Raw genomic sequence first — 16450 nt, 5'->3', positions numbered from 1 at the left:
AAGTTTTGGTGTTGGTGTGTAGTGCCCTTTTTCCAACAAAATTAGCAAAGTGCATTTCTGCCAGAAAGTTCAACTTTTGTCTCATCTGTCCACAGAACATTGTCCCAGAAGTGTTGTAGAACGTCCAGGTGGTCTTTTGCAAACTTGAGAAGTGCAGCAATGGGTCTCTTGGAGAGCAGTAGTTTTCTCTGTGAACATCATTCTTGTTTAGTGTTTTTCTTATCGTGGACACATGAACAGAGACTTTAGCAAAGTCTAGAGATTTATGCAGGTCTTTTGGTGTTAACCTTGGGTTCTTTTTCACCTCCTTCAGCATTGCACGCTGTGCTCTTGGTGTGACCTTTGCAGGATGCCCACTCCTAGGGAGAGTAGCTAAGGTACTGTGCTTCCTCCATTTATAGAGTCTCTTACTGTGGACTGATGAACACTCAGGTTTTTAGAAATACTTTTGTAACCTTTTCCAGCTTCTCTACAATTCTTCTTCTAAGGTCTTCCTAAAGCTGTTTTGATTGAGGCATGGTGCACATAAACAGATCTTTCTTGAGAAGAGCAGGCTCTGACAGTAACCTGACTTTGTGTATATTTTTTTATATATGGGGCAGGACGCCTCTACATCCCACACCTCCAATCTCATCTCATTGATTGGAACATCTGACTCCAAATAGCTTTCATAGAAGACATTACCCCAAAGGTTCACATACTCCAACAAATAAGTGTTGGATCATTTTCTCAATAAGTAAATGAACAAGTATAATGTTTTTTTTGTGTTATTTATTTAATTGGGTTCTCTTTATCTAGTTTTAGGACTAAGGATGAAGATCTGATCACATTTTAGGTCATATTTATGCAGAAATAGAGAACATTCTACAGGGACCACAAACTTTCTAGCACCAGTGTAGGCCTGAAGACAGCCACCATGAGATCATTCATGTGAGGTTCTGCTTCTTTTGGGATTTCATCAATCTCTCATCAGAATAAGTAATACCATCCATACTTGTTTTTGTACCATTGGAACTGATACACTAAGTTTCACTCAGCATAATCAGCAGGGGTTTTTAGTATTAATTGCTTTATCATCATGACCTTAACAAACAGATTAACTTCATCACAGAGGCAGAAATGAAGCCAAGTTCCTTTTCAGAGAGAGAAAGACATTTAAATAAGATCTATTACAGACAGAGACCTATGAAAAAGATCTATCCTCAAGACAGATCTATATGCAAGATCTAACTCAGAGACAGACCCATAGATAATGATTACTGCATGAATTGACCTGTGGACTATTTTGAAGACAAGGCTACAAACTAGACTGTTTTCAAAACAAAACAGATCTCAAAACTGACAAAACTGACTTACAAGCACATTAGGAAACAGGGAGAGATGTGGGTCGATAGGTTACTTCAGTGGAGTTTTGTGGATAGAAACTAAGAGCTAAAAAGTCTTAAAACCTTTCCTTTTTGGTGTACAATGGCTTATATTTGCCCCACAATGGAAGTTTACAAAGTGCCTTGCATAGCATCTTCTGACTATAGATTCCCTTTCTATTATATATCCAACAGCAATGCCATCCCCTTATTCTTCCTGAAGCTATATAATTATGATAGGGAAGTTATCTCTGAAACTAAGTTAAGTGAAACTAGCACTGTTTGATTCACACTGGAACTAATCCTGTTCAAAATCAGATGGGTGTAAACTGCACTCATCTCAGGAAACTCACGCTTTTGTTATTTAAGTATGACATTTATACTACAAAGCATCACTCACTGGCTGAAATATTCAAGTGGGACTAAAACTGTCAAAAGGAAGTCAAAAGAAAAATGAGTCTTATTGTGAGATGTGACCTTTTAAACAGAAAGAAAAAAAATCAGGATTTGAAAATTAAGTTTAAAAATAGGACACTGGGTCTTTATCTTAGGTGTGAATGCAAATCCTTATATGAAACATAAGGTCTAGGACAACAGGGGAAGATACTGACAATAGCCACTGCCATCTTCTTTTAGTAATTGGGTACTATGAGGTTCTTGGAAAGTTTCAAATATATTCTGTGTTCCCCCTCAGGACACTAGACACCCTAATCTTTGTGGGTGTGCACAAAGGACATTTAAGTCTAACTACTCAGTAATTTGCCTTTCTCTCCACAGAATAGGGGGTCACCACTTAACTTAGAAATTTTGTGCTAAAGTGGTCTATAAACATTGGTTAAAATGTCTGGAGTCAAGTAATGAAAATATGCCAATTAACCAGTACCACATATATAGATGTATTACCAGAAGAAAATTTAATCGTGGCTATTTAGATAATAGGACAATCTCAACCTGCACCATATTTTCTTATTGTATATTTAGCCTATTGAGGCATTCAGGTTAAATTAGCTTTATTTAAAGTTGTGTAAATTTAAATTCCAACATTAATTGCTACTGAGAGAATATATCAGACAGCTGCAAATGTCAATTTGCCCCTGATGGAATTTCCATTTCCATTTACAGTACTTGCTAGTGTACCTTGTTTGAATTTTATGATCCCATATCAGAACACCAAGGGATAAATGTAAATCACTAGGAGGATGGAATTAAATTTCAGGTGCTTCACTGTGCACGCCCCCATCACCAAAGATTTGATGCCTACTTCTGCAGTATATTAAAAATAATCTTCAGTGTGAAAATGTGGAACAAAGAATATACTTCATGAGTGAGGAATATGCGACACCTTTCTCACAAATGAAATAACTCTCCTTTGCTTCCCACTGCGTATTTATACAATGGATGTTTCTCTTTTAATTCCTTTTTAGAATGGACACAATGCAGCACAGAGTGTGCCCTGATGGTTTTCTGTCGACTACATGTCCTGCCTTTTATTTTCTTCCAGAGGAGATGCCAAATGAAAATGCCTCTAAGTGCAGATGGCTTAATTGAGGGACCTGGATTAATCAGTGGTCTGTGCTAATCAGACTAGCTCTCAGTAAAGATAGTTTCAGAGATCTTAATATCCTAAGGAGAAAAAGAAGGAAAGGAGCTAATTTAACAGTTCGCATCAATATCCACTGGAAATTATGTCTACATGGTAAATTGATGAGGACAAGACTAGACTTGCCCGTAGTAATTTACATGTTAAGTTTCATATCCAGCACTCTGTGCCCAAACTCACAGGTGAAAAATGAACAGGAGACAAAGTGCCAACAGTGAGTGGATGTTACGCATCCATGTGCTAACAAGAGCCAGTCTCAGGAGAGGAAACAGTAAGTCAGAGAGTTGTTGTACAGGGAAAATACGAGTTCTCCCATGCATTTATAATAATATATCATACATTTCTATTCCCTGACAATGACCACACACATATAGTATAAAGTAGTTGTCATTTCCTAGCTGCCAAAAGAATGAGACGAAAGAGAATGGCTCAGAATCACCTGTTCTCCATGCACAATGCATCAACATCAATTATACGGTTTTCATGTCCTCCAAGAATATGGTTAATCTCTTGATTTAGACGGTCAGATTTCTCCTGGTAAAATGAGCGCTCAACCTTGACATCCTGGAGTTCATCCATTGCTGCTTGGTAGTCGTGATCCAACCGTTCAATCTGCAACAAAATAAAATTATTGGCAAATTACTCTTTACTTGAAGACAAAGTCATTTACCCAAAAAATTGCAAAAAGTTGTGCAAATAAACTTTAAATTGCAGACCTCTTCTAATAAAAGCATCCATTTTTAAAACTGAATAATTTCTTACATGTCTGTATTCAGCAATAATCTCCTTCAGCTGAAGTCCAGCTGCAGGACAGTGAGTTTGCATTTGAATGCATGCGGTCAGCTACATAAGTAGGAAACTTTATTGGGATCCTGGTCTTCTAATTAGAAACACAGTGACTTGTCAGTAATATAGGTGGTACTGTGGCACAGCAGTTACCACTGCTTGTTCATAGCTCTTGGGATCCAGGTTTTAATCCTAATCTAAGCTGCTCTCTGAGGGGAGCTTGTTGACCGTGTAGGCTAACATAATTTTCAGATTCATACAAAGATTCATTTAACACACGTACATTGAAAGACGCAATGAAATGTGACATTTCTATCAGAAACCAACACCATCTAAGTGTTGTCACACATTCTGGTGCCCATGATGTTTGCAGAACACACAAGTAACAACAACAGTCACAAAACAACAACCGTGAAACAAGTCCCTTAACTCCCTCCCACCCTCAAGCGCACATCTACGCACACACAAATGGTCCCTGAACATCAGGACAGATTGTTTCTGAGCCTCCAGCAGACTCCTGGACTCACAGATACTAGGTGTCACTTCTGGACTTCTGATCAACCTTTGGGCTTTGATCCTCAGTATTAACCCCAGAATTTGCCAGTGGCAGTGAACGTAGACCCTGAGCTCCATGCTTCGAACTCTCGACTCACTGATGATGGGACCTCAAACACTAAGCCTTGAACTCCAGTCTCACCGATGTGTACCTAAGGGCTCACCAACCCTTGTGCCTCCTGCCCACAAGGAAGTCAGATCCCGGAATTTGCCATCAACCTGATCACTGGGATTGGGGGTAGTGAGTGGAAGCATCAGCCCTCATCCTTATTGGTCTGCCGGCCCAACATCTGACCACAGATATCCTTCAACACACATCCACAATGCTGGTCTTTGAACGCAAAATGCAGACTGGAGGACACATGGCCTGACCATTAATACCTCCACATCCCTGTCCCTAAACTGACCTCTAACTCCTCTTACTGTTTCCTAATCTTCCCTTTAAGCCTAAGAAATAACTAAGTCTGAACAAATCCTCAACAGAGACTGTAGCTCCTTAAGCCCAGGGTTTTTGCTAAATACTCTGGTTTAGTAAGCCACAATAAATTAGCCCTTCATCTATCTGGCAAAGGTACTACCACAGCGTAGTAGGGTACAGTGTTTCAGGATTGAGATTCATCATGATGAAAGGACAGTGGCACATTTCCAATACAGAGTGGTGAGAAATTTGGAGGGGTCCATGCAGGTCATCACAGTTGCACATGCTGGGAGCCCTTGCACTTTGCATCTTTCAAAGGTACAATCAGAATACGCACGACAGGCAATTGCAGTTCCCCCACCAACACCCCTCTGCCCACAACTACCTCCATCCTCATCCTCTCAGCCATTAAAACAGTGATAAAGTAATGTAGAAGCATTAAAAAAAATCAATGACAGAGTCACAAGAAAGAATAGCTGGCAAGAAATGACCATCACATTTACAATGTCATCCTCTTGGACTTCTGTGGTCAGGAAGGTGTTTAAAATTGCTTAACACTGAAGAGTAATGTTTATGAGCACCAAGCAGAAGGACCTGAAATGTGATTAAATTGAGAGACAATCTACGGTGGAAGAAATGTTTTTGAGGAGGTAATTGATAGCAGTAATGAAGGGAAAAGTATGGGACCAGTAGTTTAAAAGAGTGGAGAGTAGGGAGAAGAGGAAACAAAAACGTTCTTAATTTTGGATACCCACATATACTCACAACCAGAGGAAATTACTAAGAGGTAGTTCTGAGACAATGTAAGGATCTGAAGTGAAAGGTTACAGCCTTGAACATTTTTCACTAGTATTGCAGTGGTTGATGGATAGAACTAGGCAATGGCAATATGGGTTTTCATGTAGGTTACATTACAATTCGGGCATTCTTATTGAAAATCAGTTTGTAACGGGGCACTTTTCTAGGAGAGCATTAAAGAAGTCAGTCCCTGAGATAATAAAGGCAAGGAAGTTCAATGTGATGATGGGATTGGGAGACGCAATGATAGAGTAGACATTGTTGTATAGGTGGAAAGTGCTCAGCTCAGATTCAAGCAATACACTAAATCTATTGTGCACAATGTTTTTGTGAAGAAGACAAAATCATCAATGCAGAACACTGCCGACAGCCACTTACATTAAACATGTTTTGTTTTTGTAGGCAGTATTCTTTCAAAAGAACCTCATGGAACTTATGTCACTGGTGATCACTTTTTGTCCCTTTTTCCAATAATGCTTGCTCTTCTGGGCACCTTTCCTTTCTCAGTCCACATTCCCTGCTGTGGTAACTTGTCCCTCTGCATCAACCAATACCACACAACCATCTTCTGCTCTACTTCCCTGCTGTTGCTCCCCACTCCCCAACTTTCACCCCATGCAAAGATCCTACCTACCTTGCCAATGAACTTCATGTTCTCCATGTTCTTTTTAAGATTCTGCAATCCCTTGGATTGTTCAGGAGAGGGTATATTTTTAAACTGAATAGTACCATTTGGCAGACAACCAGATTCCACAAAACTGCAGTGGATCTGACTTGGTGGCTCCATAAGGTCTGTTCATTTTTCATTGAACCACTCAACTGGAAAGACTCTATGTTGACTATTTAAGAATGAATACACAGGCTGGCCAGATCCATCACAGCAGTTGCATTTGGTACACTGCTGTAGCATATATTTATGACTTGGACTGAAGTTGTGGCAACTGCAAAGTTGGCAGAGAAAGATACAGATGCAAGCAGATATTAGTGAAATCTACTGCACATTGAACTGTTTGATCCAGATTTTAATGCTGTAGAGTTGGTTTGAGAATAACAAAACTGGAAAATGGAGGGAGCAAAACTAAACATTAACCTTATGCCTACGTATTGAAGTACATGGGCACATGGGATGTTAAAAATTATTTTAACAGGTAATGACTAGCTGCTCTGGTAAAGACTGAGTTGCTAGGGGATGGTGAAGTAGGGAGGAAGGTAACAAGAGACTGGATAGTAGTACATTACGTTATTTACAGTAACAACATTGGACAGCATTCTGTTCTACGCTGTAGTCTGCTTGGGCAGCAGGGTGAGAGCAGCTGATGGCAAGAAGATCGATAAGCTCGTCAGAAGGGATGGTTCTGTGGAGTGGAAGTGGATTCCCTAGTGGTTGTATCTGAGAGGAGGATGTTGTAGAAGCTACAGAGCATTATGGACAATCCCTCTCACCCCCTCCATGACATACTGGACACACAGAGGAGCCCTTTAGCAGCAGACTGATTCCACTGAGGTGCACCACTGAACACCACAGGAGATCCCTTTTCCCTGTACCTATGAGACTCTACAACTCCTCCTCCTTAAGTATATGCTTTCATTGCAAATCTGTATTTTGTACTATTACTTTTTAATACACATTTTGTATTTTCTTGTACCACAATGCTTACATTTTGTATCTTGAAGTATATATTTCAGACTGAGCAGCAATAATTTCTTTTGGGATAAATAAAGTTTTATCTTATCTTAACAGTGTAGTTTCTTTTCTTTTACCTGTTCATGTGTTTTTTCCAGCTGCTGAACAAGATCTTCACGTTCATGTGCAGGAAAATGGCGAGACCCAACTTCTTCATCACCTAAACGTTGTTTTGCAATAGTCATTCTTAGGAGCTCAAGGAAAAAGAAAATAGAGAATCATCACCTGCTTAAAAGTCCAATTCAATCTTCAGAGCTTAGAGCTCTTAGCAGCATTTCTGTGACTGCAGTCTGCATTTCAGTTAACTATTCATTTAAAACAAGCTACGGTAATAGCCTTGATCAGCAAAACCAGAGTTTTAGTCTGTGCATCACTTTGATTTTCATAACGATGATTACTGGTCACTTTACAACCTTTGATATTAATTGCTTGTAAAGATCAATAGTCTTCTAACCATACATTGATTTATGAACTTTCTAAAGTAGTTCACCGATGTAGTGTAAAAAAATTATTAAAAATCTTAATTTTGATATTTAGTCCATAAGACCGTAAGATATAGGAGCAGAAGTAGGACATTTGGCCTGTCAAGTCCACTCCACCATTCAATCATGGGCTGATTCAATTCTTCCAGTCATCCCGACTCCCCTACCTTCTCCCCATACCCTTTAATGCCCTGGCTAATCAAGAACCAATCTATCTCTGCCTTAAATACACCCGATGACTTGGCCTCCACAGCTGCTCGTGGCAACAAATTCCACAGATTTATCACCCTCTAAAGTAATTTCTCCGCATCTCTGTTCTAAACGGACGTCGTTCAATCCTGAAGTCATGCCCTCTTGTCCTAGACTCCCCTATCATGGGAAATGACTTTGCCATATCTAATCGTAAAAGTTAAAGTCTGTCCCGAGCCTTATAGGTTCATCAGGCTGGTGCTTATGCCAGTTTCCGTGGCGTGAAGCAACTGAGAGTATGAGACTTCCCCCGCCCCGCCTGGATAGGACTCCAGTCTATCGCGAGGTTAACCCTCAGCATTTTGCCAGTACTTATTTTCAGCTGGGTGGACTGGAGTAATGTGTGGTTAAGTGCCTTACTCAAGGACACAACACACTGCCTCGGCTGGGGCTCAAACTCACGACCTTCAGATCGCTAGTCCAACGCCTTAACCACTTGGCCACAAGCCACATATCTAATCTGTTCAGGCCTTTTAACATTTGCAATGTTTCTATGAGATCCCCCTCATTCTCCTAATCTCCAGGGAATACAGCCCAAAAGTTGCCAGTCATTCCTCACACAGTAACCCTTTCATTCATTAGTAAATACTTTCTCAGTATGTTAAATTGACAGAATAGAAATTAGTTTTTTCTTTACTCTGTAAAACAGAAAAGGGGGATTATAAACTGTACAGCCTATCAGAAAGATTGGGAAAATTTAACTAACCCTTCTCCATGTTAAGCAGGCAAGGAATGGGTTATTGAATCTGTTAAACTTGCCTCCAACCCGATCCAACCATCGTAGCACTTGAACCAGGAATGTAAGGTACTTCATCACAATATTTAAATGTGATACCTTTCTTGTGAATTTGGAAATCCTGCAGTCAGAATATTTTCAGAAGGCATTTGATAAGGTGCCACACATGAGGTTGCTTAACAAGATAAAGTCCTATGATGTAACAGGAAACATACTGCCATGGATAGAGGAATGGCTGACAGCCAGGACGCAGCAAGTGGGAATAAAGGGGGCCTCTTCTGATTGGCTTCCAGTGACAAGTGGTGTTCCTCAGGGGTCAGTATTGGGATCGCTACTTTTCACATTGTCTGTCAGTGACTTGGATAATGGAATTGATGGCTTTGTGGTAAAGTTTGTGGATGATACAAAGATGGATGGAGGGGTAGGTAGTGCGGAGGAAGCAATGTGATTGGGCAAAAAGGTGGCAGGTAGAATGCAGTGTTGGGAAATGTACGATAATACGTATTGGTAAAAAGGAACAATAGTGTGGACTATCTAAATGTGGAGAAGGTGCAGAAGGACTTAGGATTCCTTGTGCAAGACTCCCAGAATGTTAACTTACAGGTTGAGACTGCAGTAAAGGTGGCAAATGCAATGTTGGCATTTACTTCAAGGGGAATAGAATATAACAGCAAGGAGATAATGCTGAGGCTTGAGAAGACACTAGTCAAACTGCACTTGGAGTATTGTCAACAGTTTTGGGCCCCTTATCTCAGCAAGGATGTGTTGCTATTGGAGCAAGTCCAGAGGTGGTTCACAAGGATGATTTTGGGAATGAAGGGGTTAACACATGAGGAGTGTTTGGCAGCTTTGGGCCTGTACTCACTGGAATTTGGAAGAACGTGTGGGGATCTCATTGAAACTTCCAAAATGTTGAAAGGACTAGGTAGGGTGGGTGTGGAGGGGATATTTCCTATGGTGATGGTATTCAGAACTAGGTGGCACACCCTCAAAATTGAGGGGGTGGCCCTTTAGAACAGAGGTAAGGAGGAATTTTTTTAGCCAGAGAGTAGTGAAATTCTGAAATGCTCTGCCACTGACTGTGGTGGAGGCCAAGTCCATGGGGATATTTAAGGCAGAAGTTGATAGTTTCCTGATTGGTCAGGGTATCAAAGGATATAGTGAGAAGGCAGATGGGGACCTGGGATCAGCCATATTGGAATGGTGGAGTAGACTTGATGGGCTGAATGGCCTAATTCTGCTCCTGTGTCTCATGGTTAACGCAAGGTTTAGGAATCTCATCAGTAAAAAAAAGTAAGATCAAGCAGTTGTTCATGGGAATAATTAGCGGTCAGCACTCCTGATCCGAGACAAGGAAGGTTTAGTAACCACAGTCACTCAGTTACTTTCGGAGAGTGTTTTGCTTTGGAGAGAGTACTTGTTTTAAGAGAGTTTACGCAGCTGACAACATCAACATTCATGGCAGAATGGTTACTTTCACTTGATTTCCTCTGTTGAAGCAGCATAAATATATTAAGGAGGGAGAAGGGAGCAACAGAAAAATCAATATCACAGGGGTACGGTATTACACATTCCGTATTTCAGAATTACAGAGTGTGTAATTACACACTCAGGTATTCCAGTGACAGCTTCTCACCTTCCCAGTCTTCTGGAAGTTGGGACTGATTAGAAAAGATTGCAAACTCTCAAGGTTTTATTTTGCCTCTGGAATCTTTCAGGATGATATTAGAGGCATCGTGAGTTTCAGAGCTAGATGCAAATGTGTGCATATGACATGGATTACTTTCCAGTACTGCAGGGTTATGCACTGTCCCCTGTGATCACAATGACCAAAAAGACAAGGTGCATGGATTTATATCTCTGGCTGAAATTTCCACTATCAACTGCAGTCACATGACAATGCAAGTATCATCAGATCAACCAGGCTAATCAATCTTCAGTTGACGTCCAAAACCAAGCACAAGTTCACCCTGGTCTATGTCAGACTTGCTTGCAGCAACTATCATACTGTGATGGACAGAATTCCCAATCTGTTTATGCTTGGAACATCTTTTAACAACAGCCTTTGGCTATGAATCTGGCTGCAAATGTGCAGGACAACTCCACGAATGAACTCTCCATTAAAATGTGACCCATTTAAAAAACTGAGCAAGCCATCTTCATTAGTCAAGCTGCAATTCAAATGCCGGACAATCCAGAGGCATCCAATTAACATTTCCAGGATGATATTGGTATACTGTACTGTGTTCTGAACAACATAAAAGAAGTGAGAAGTAGAAGTGTAAGAGGAACATAATACTCAAGACTCTTCATCTAATGAGAATATGAATATGAATCATCTTCAATCACAAATACTAAAGAAAAGAAGTCCAAACTGAAAGTGCATAACAAAATGATCTGCTATCTACCATTTTTCATGCTTCTATCACCCACATACCTTCACCACCTCTTGTGTCAATAATTACTACATCATTTCCCATTACTGCATCACTGCCTTTGTCTTTAATGTACATTACACTTGGAAAAAATGATTTTCCTTTTGAACAATGTGTTCTAGGTTATGACTTCCTCTGCATTAATAACAGAAAACTAGAGTAATTTCTCATATAATTGACACCAGAGAAAGAGAAAGAAAGTTGATGTTCTCTCTTCATTCCTATCTATAAATTCAACCATGTTATTCCAACCAGAATTTAATTAACATTCCTAACGACTGGTAATGTTTATCACTGAACCTCCTTTTTTAAGTGAAGAGATTTGTAAAAAGTGACAAATATTTCCTTTCGCTGTGCCCTTGAAGTATTAAAGTGCTCCAGCACACAATTATGTTGACTGGCTCAAAGTAATGGTCTGAAACATACATTCTCATTGCTGGTAGATCAGAAGAGAACACCGCCAAGGACCATTTCATGTGTTTATGGCTTCCAAACCAATACGTAGTAGGAAGGGAGGCAAGAACATACTGAAGGTCAGATGCCAGTGCATCCGACTTCCTACTCAAGTACTAGACTCACCACCTAGACCGAGATAGAGTTCAGTCATGTATTCTTTTTATTTTTGGACCACTGGCTTTACCGTCATGAGACGTAGCCCCGTTTGTTTGAATTTGGCCTGAAGGAAGAAGATACATGAAGCTAATTTGCAGATACTGTAACGTTGTATCTCAACTGCAGTGAGCTTGATCATCTGACCCAGTGCCTCTGAGCTTCTTCTCCCCCGTTCCCAAGGCTTGTGGTCCACCTACCCAATTCCACAGCCCAGGCTCAGTGCTTCAGCCTCAGTCAAACCAACCATGCTCTTGGGCTGGAGAAATAAACCGCAGTGCAGCAAGGGAAGAGTACTGAAGAAAATGCATTGTCACTGAGGTAAAACACTCCTAAGGCATGGTTTAAGAACTAACAGTGGCATTTTTGAAGTCAATTTCACCCCCAAAAATAGACATGCCTCCTGACTGATTTAAGTTATCACAATTAGATATTAACAAGGCTCTGTTTAACTTTGTCTGTCTTTGTCTCAACTCAGCTTGAGATGTTGAAGGTCAGCCCAAAATTTAAGTTGAGCTTGTTTATCAGGGAAATATGTTATTTAATAAATGTATCATTTCATTTTTATATAGTTTATAACATTTAAATGTTTAAATTCATTTATCCAATTTTCAATGTCTAATTATAAGAGATTTACAAACAGTTGCAAAGGTTGAAGGCCATCAGGACAGTCTGCAATGAAGTCTTAAGATCCATTGTCTGAGACTGAATCATCACTTGCAGGTCACTCTGCATCACAGATATTCATGGCAGTGAGGCCTGAAGTACCATTTGTCCTGAAAACCATCTGAAGCATGGGTGCAGCTGCACAAATTGCACAGGAGATGATGCAAAGCATGGGCATCGTTCAGGAAGGTCTCATTCAATGGGCCAAATGGAAATGTCACAACAGAGTGGAAGTAGGAACTGAGGTGTGATTTTATCAGTATTAAAGAAATTTTTGTGTGTAAATTCTTATACATACACTAATTGCATCAAGTGAGCAGAAAAGCATCCGCTGGAAAGAATATCATACCTCACAAGAATAATATCACAAGTGATCCGGCAGTCAACATTAATAATGACTAATAAACCTTTGGTTACACCTTTGGAGTTATACAATCATATGTTAGTCTCAAAGAAGACGTAGAACAGTTTGATGAGAATAACACATGGCTAATATTGTTATTGGTTAGATTAGGTTACATGGCTTTGGGACATTTATGTAATTTTTCATTTGAAATTTCAGGGAGTGATCAGAGGACATATTCTATATAACTGAAGTAGTTACATAGTTGTTGGAGAACATTAGGTGCCCAGACCCAGAGTGCATAAACATGAAGTTAAAGTTAGATTATCAGTGGTTATGCCAGAATGTGCATCTTCTCACAAAGGATAATGGAAATCTGGAACTCCTCAAAACATTGATGACATTAGATCAGTAAGAAAAATGAGCTTTAAAACACGATGTTATTTCCAACACAATAGTTTGTTAGAGTTGGCTAATTAAGGAACATGGAAACAAGACAAAGTTTTGTAATGTTGCTATACTGATCAGACATAACTCAAAAGAGTGGCAGAACAGGTACAAGGTTTGAATAGTCACTTCCATAATCTTTAGTGCCGAGTAAAACAGCATCTTTTTTAATGTGAAAATTTTGTACATTTGAAACGAAAGCTGAAAATAAATTGAAGAATATTATTGAAAGGTATCTTGGTGTAGGAAATTGAAAGACTTTCAGAATATTAAGTTTGCAAGATGTTTATAGTCAAGAAGAAGCATGCATATTAAATAGACATCCTCTGAACTGGTTAAATAAATTCAAAAGAAAACATTTGTTAAAAACACAAGCTAAGTCTGGAGGAAGGGACTTCAAACTCCATGATAAAAGAGATATCGAAATAAAGAGGATATTTGAGACGAGAATCACTAAAAATCTCAAAAGTTATTACAGCTACAAAACAGTACACGAGTATTTGAAAGATGAAAATGGAGAGAAAGTTGTAGACGTAACATTGGTAGAATTACTAAATGACTAATATATTGACTTTATGATATTCAGACTCCTTGAAGATTTTGGAATTAACATTGGAAGGCTTTTTGATAAGGTAGCAGACAGAGGCCAAGAATTCCACTGAGCTATACACTCTAACATGGGTCAGAAAGCTGGTGCAAAACAGAGAGCCACCTCGCCAAGCTGCCATCGTTCCACTCACGAGCCTCCAGAAAATCCTCCTTATATTCTGGCCAAGAAAGATCTCCAACCACACCTTACTCCTTCAGTGTCATCAAGAGAAAATGTTGGAGATGGATTGGGCACATGATGAGAAAAGAGGCCAACTCCATCATCAAGACAGGGACAGTAAGTAAGTAAGTTTATATTTTAGCACAATGAAGGAGCACAGGGAAGAAATATGTGGCAGCTGATTCTTGCTATGGAAGAAATACTATGTAATTGTAGAATTTCTCTTAATTGCAATTCATGTAGTTACTATATTGAAAAAGGCAATGATGAGGCTCAATGTTAATAATAAATAAAGTTTATAATGAGACAAGCTGGGACAACGAACAGAAGACAATAAATGACCATTAATAACTGAGAAGGGAAATTTTGCTCAGCAAAAATTTCCTTCATCTCCAAGGATTTCACAGGAACAGGAGCAATGAATTTTCACATCAGCTGGAATAATTTTCTTACAAGGGTCTTCAATGCTGCCAACATACATCGAAAATGAAGACATGAGCAGGTTGCAAATTTCTGATAGCAGATGAGTGGTGCATCTCAAATTTCTCACATCTGCTGTCAGTACAGGAGACTACCTGACCTTGACATAAACTCAAAAAAAGAGTTTCTACTTGTTGGCTTCTTTTAGTAATTAATAATTTTGTCATTTGCAATCATTTATTTGATTGAGGGAGATTTGCACAATCATCAGAAAAGCAAGCTCCAACAGAAATGTTGGCAGCTTTCAATCAGATATCCAAATTAAGCAAATGGGCTGTAAGGTTCAGCAGACCTGAAGGGAGATACTGACAACATGCAGCATAAGCATTTGAACATTCCAGCAACTGATAGTGAATTTCTGACAGTTCCTAAGTAATTGAGTATGTTTATTGGACTGAGGTGCATACTGCTTCTAATAACAAAAGGTAGTCAACTGGAACATTTTAATCACTTGCACAGCTACAGTTATTTACTTCCCATCCTTTGTACCACATGAACTTCCCTCATGCAACTTAAAAAGAATTTCCAATTGTCACTATTATTATAGTGAATTAAAGGCTTCTTTTCCTCTCCCTGAATTATTTCAAGCAGACGAGATTCATGATTATCTTCCCTCCATCACCAACCATCCTTATAAACTATACCTTGTTGTCACCCTGAGCCTCAGTCAGTCTCTGCTGCATTTCTTTGATTTCCTCTGTGAGTTGTTTATTCCGCTCTCGAGAACTACTCAGTAGTTGTGCCAGGTTTGCCTGGGGAACGAAATGTAGTTTGAGTTCATTTGCTTCCATGCTGTAATTGCTCACTTGTGACACAAACTTTTTATCTTCAGCTTCAATGGTGTGTTTCTCACCACGGACAGACAAAATTCACTAACTGGAAGTGTTTGGGGGGGGGGGGGTGGAGAATAACTGACAGATAGTATGAACCATTATGTAAACTTGTGTATTAAGACTTATTTACAAAAGACAGGATTAAATATATAGGTGCTCCGAAGATGAAATAATTGGTTACTTGGGGAAAGAAATAAATGCATACACTAAAGTTATTACGAACTCCGTGGAGCGTGTGGGGATCTTCCAATATCCAGGCATTCCCTTTTTTTTTTCTCTTTCTTTTTTTTTTAGGGATGTTAGGGGGGAGGGGTTAAGGGGAGGGGGGCTGGGTAACATTTTTTTTTTTCTTATACACTTTTATTCTGTAACTATTTGAAAACAATAAAAAAAGTTTAAAAAAAAAAAAAAAAAAAAAAAAGATTATGCTGAATTGCTTTTTCTACTGCTGGTAAAACCTTAACTACAAAATCAATATTAACAAAGATAAGTTAAGGTCAGAATGAAATGTCATGTCCATTTGCATCATGGACCATGACAAAAGGGACTTGATAAAAGTAAGGGAGTGTTTGCAGAGTCTGAGGTATGTATTATTATTGACAAGCTGTATCATTAGATTTCAGTATCAGCAAAACAGCCAGAATCATTATTAACTACATACACCCTCCATGCTTTATAGATGGGATCTTTAACCAGAGTAAATCAAAAGACTTTATCTATAAAGCATGCTCACAATTTAGGGCTTACACTAAAATAGGAGGCATCTATATTTAAAATACCTTCTAATTTATTATTAAAAATAAATATTTTTGGAATGATCCTTCACTCTATTGTTTTCTGATTTAAATTCAGATGCTGTGCAATTTTTGTTTGCAATTTTCTACCTAGAGTATCTTTTTCATTGGCATTCAATAACAGGCAGTGCTCATGTTTTATCCTAGGAACTCAATTGGTAGCAAATTTGATCACAGCTAGCATTTATTTCAAATGCTAGGTAAGGCTTATTGCCATTTGATGCATGCTGTGTCTGATTCACTTTTGCAGAATTGGTGCAGCATCTAATTATGTAACAGGATTACAGCCACCATCAACTGGATTTTGTCAAAAGCAGTTCTGTTATCTCACATCTTACCTGATTCCGTTTTTCCGGAGGGAGTGTGGGATCGCCATCCTAAGGAGTTAAAAAAAAATTTTAA

At 39.1% G+C, this 16450-nt stretch overlaps 1 protein-coding gene across 3 annotated transcripts in view; it reads right to left on the bottom strand.

Annotated features, from left to right (window-relative positions):
- The window catches only part of ccdc149a (coiled-coil domain containing 149a), an 81709-nt gene that overhangs the window by 30283 nt on the left and 34976 nt on the right, over window positions 1–16450 (bottom strand). For all 3 annotated transcript variants that reach the window (XM_073064899.1, XM_073064900.1, XM_073064901.1), the window contains exons 3-6: window positions 16387–16425; window positions 15066–15173; window positions 7283–7399; window positions 3404–3576 (exon numbers count right to left, since the gene is read on the bottom strand). In XM_073064899.1, the coding sequence (XP_072921000.1) occupies window positions 3404–3576; window positions 7283–7399; window positions 15066–15173; window positions 16387–16425 (437 nt within the window). The remainder of the gene's footprint in view (window positions 1–3403; window positions 3577–7282; window positions 7400–15065; window positions 15174–16386; window positions 16426–16450) is intronic.

This window comes from Hemitrygon akajei, chromosome 13 (genome assembly GCF_048418815.1).
Source record: "Hemitrygon akajei chromosome 13, sHemAka1.3, whole genome shotgun sequence".
Lineage (NCBI taxonomy): Eukaryota > Metazoa > Chordata > Chondrichthyes > Myliobatiformes > Dasyatidae > Hemitrygon > Hemitrygon akajei.
Note: the sequence above shows the minus strand (reverse complement) of the source record. Positions and strands in the feature narration are given on the sequence as shown.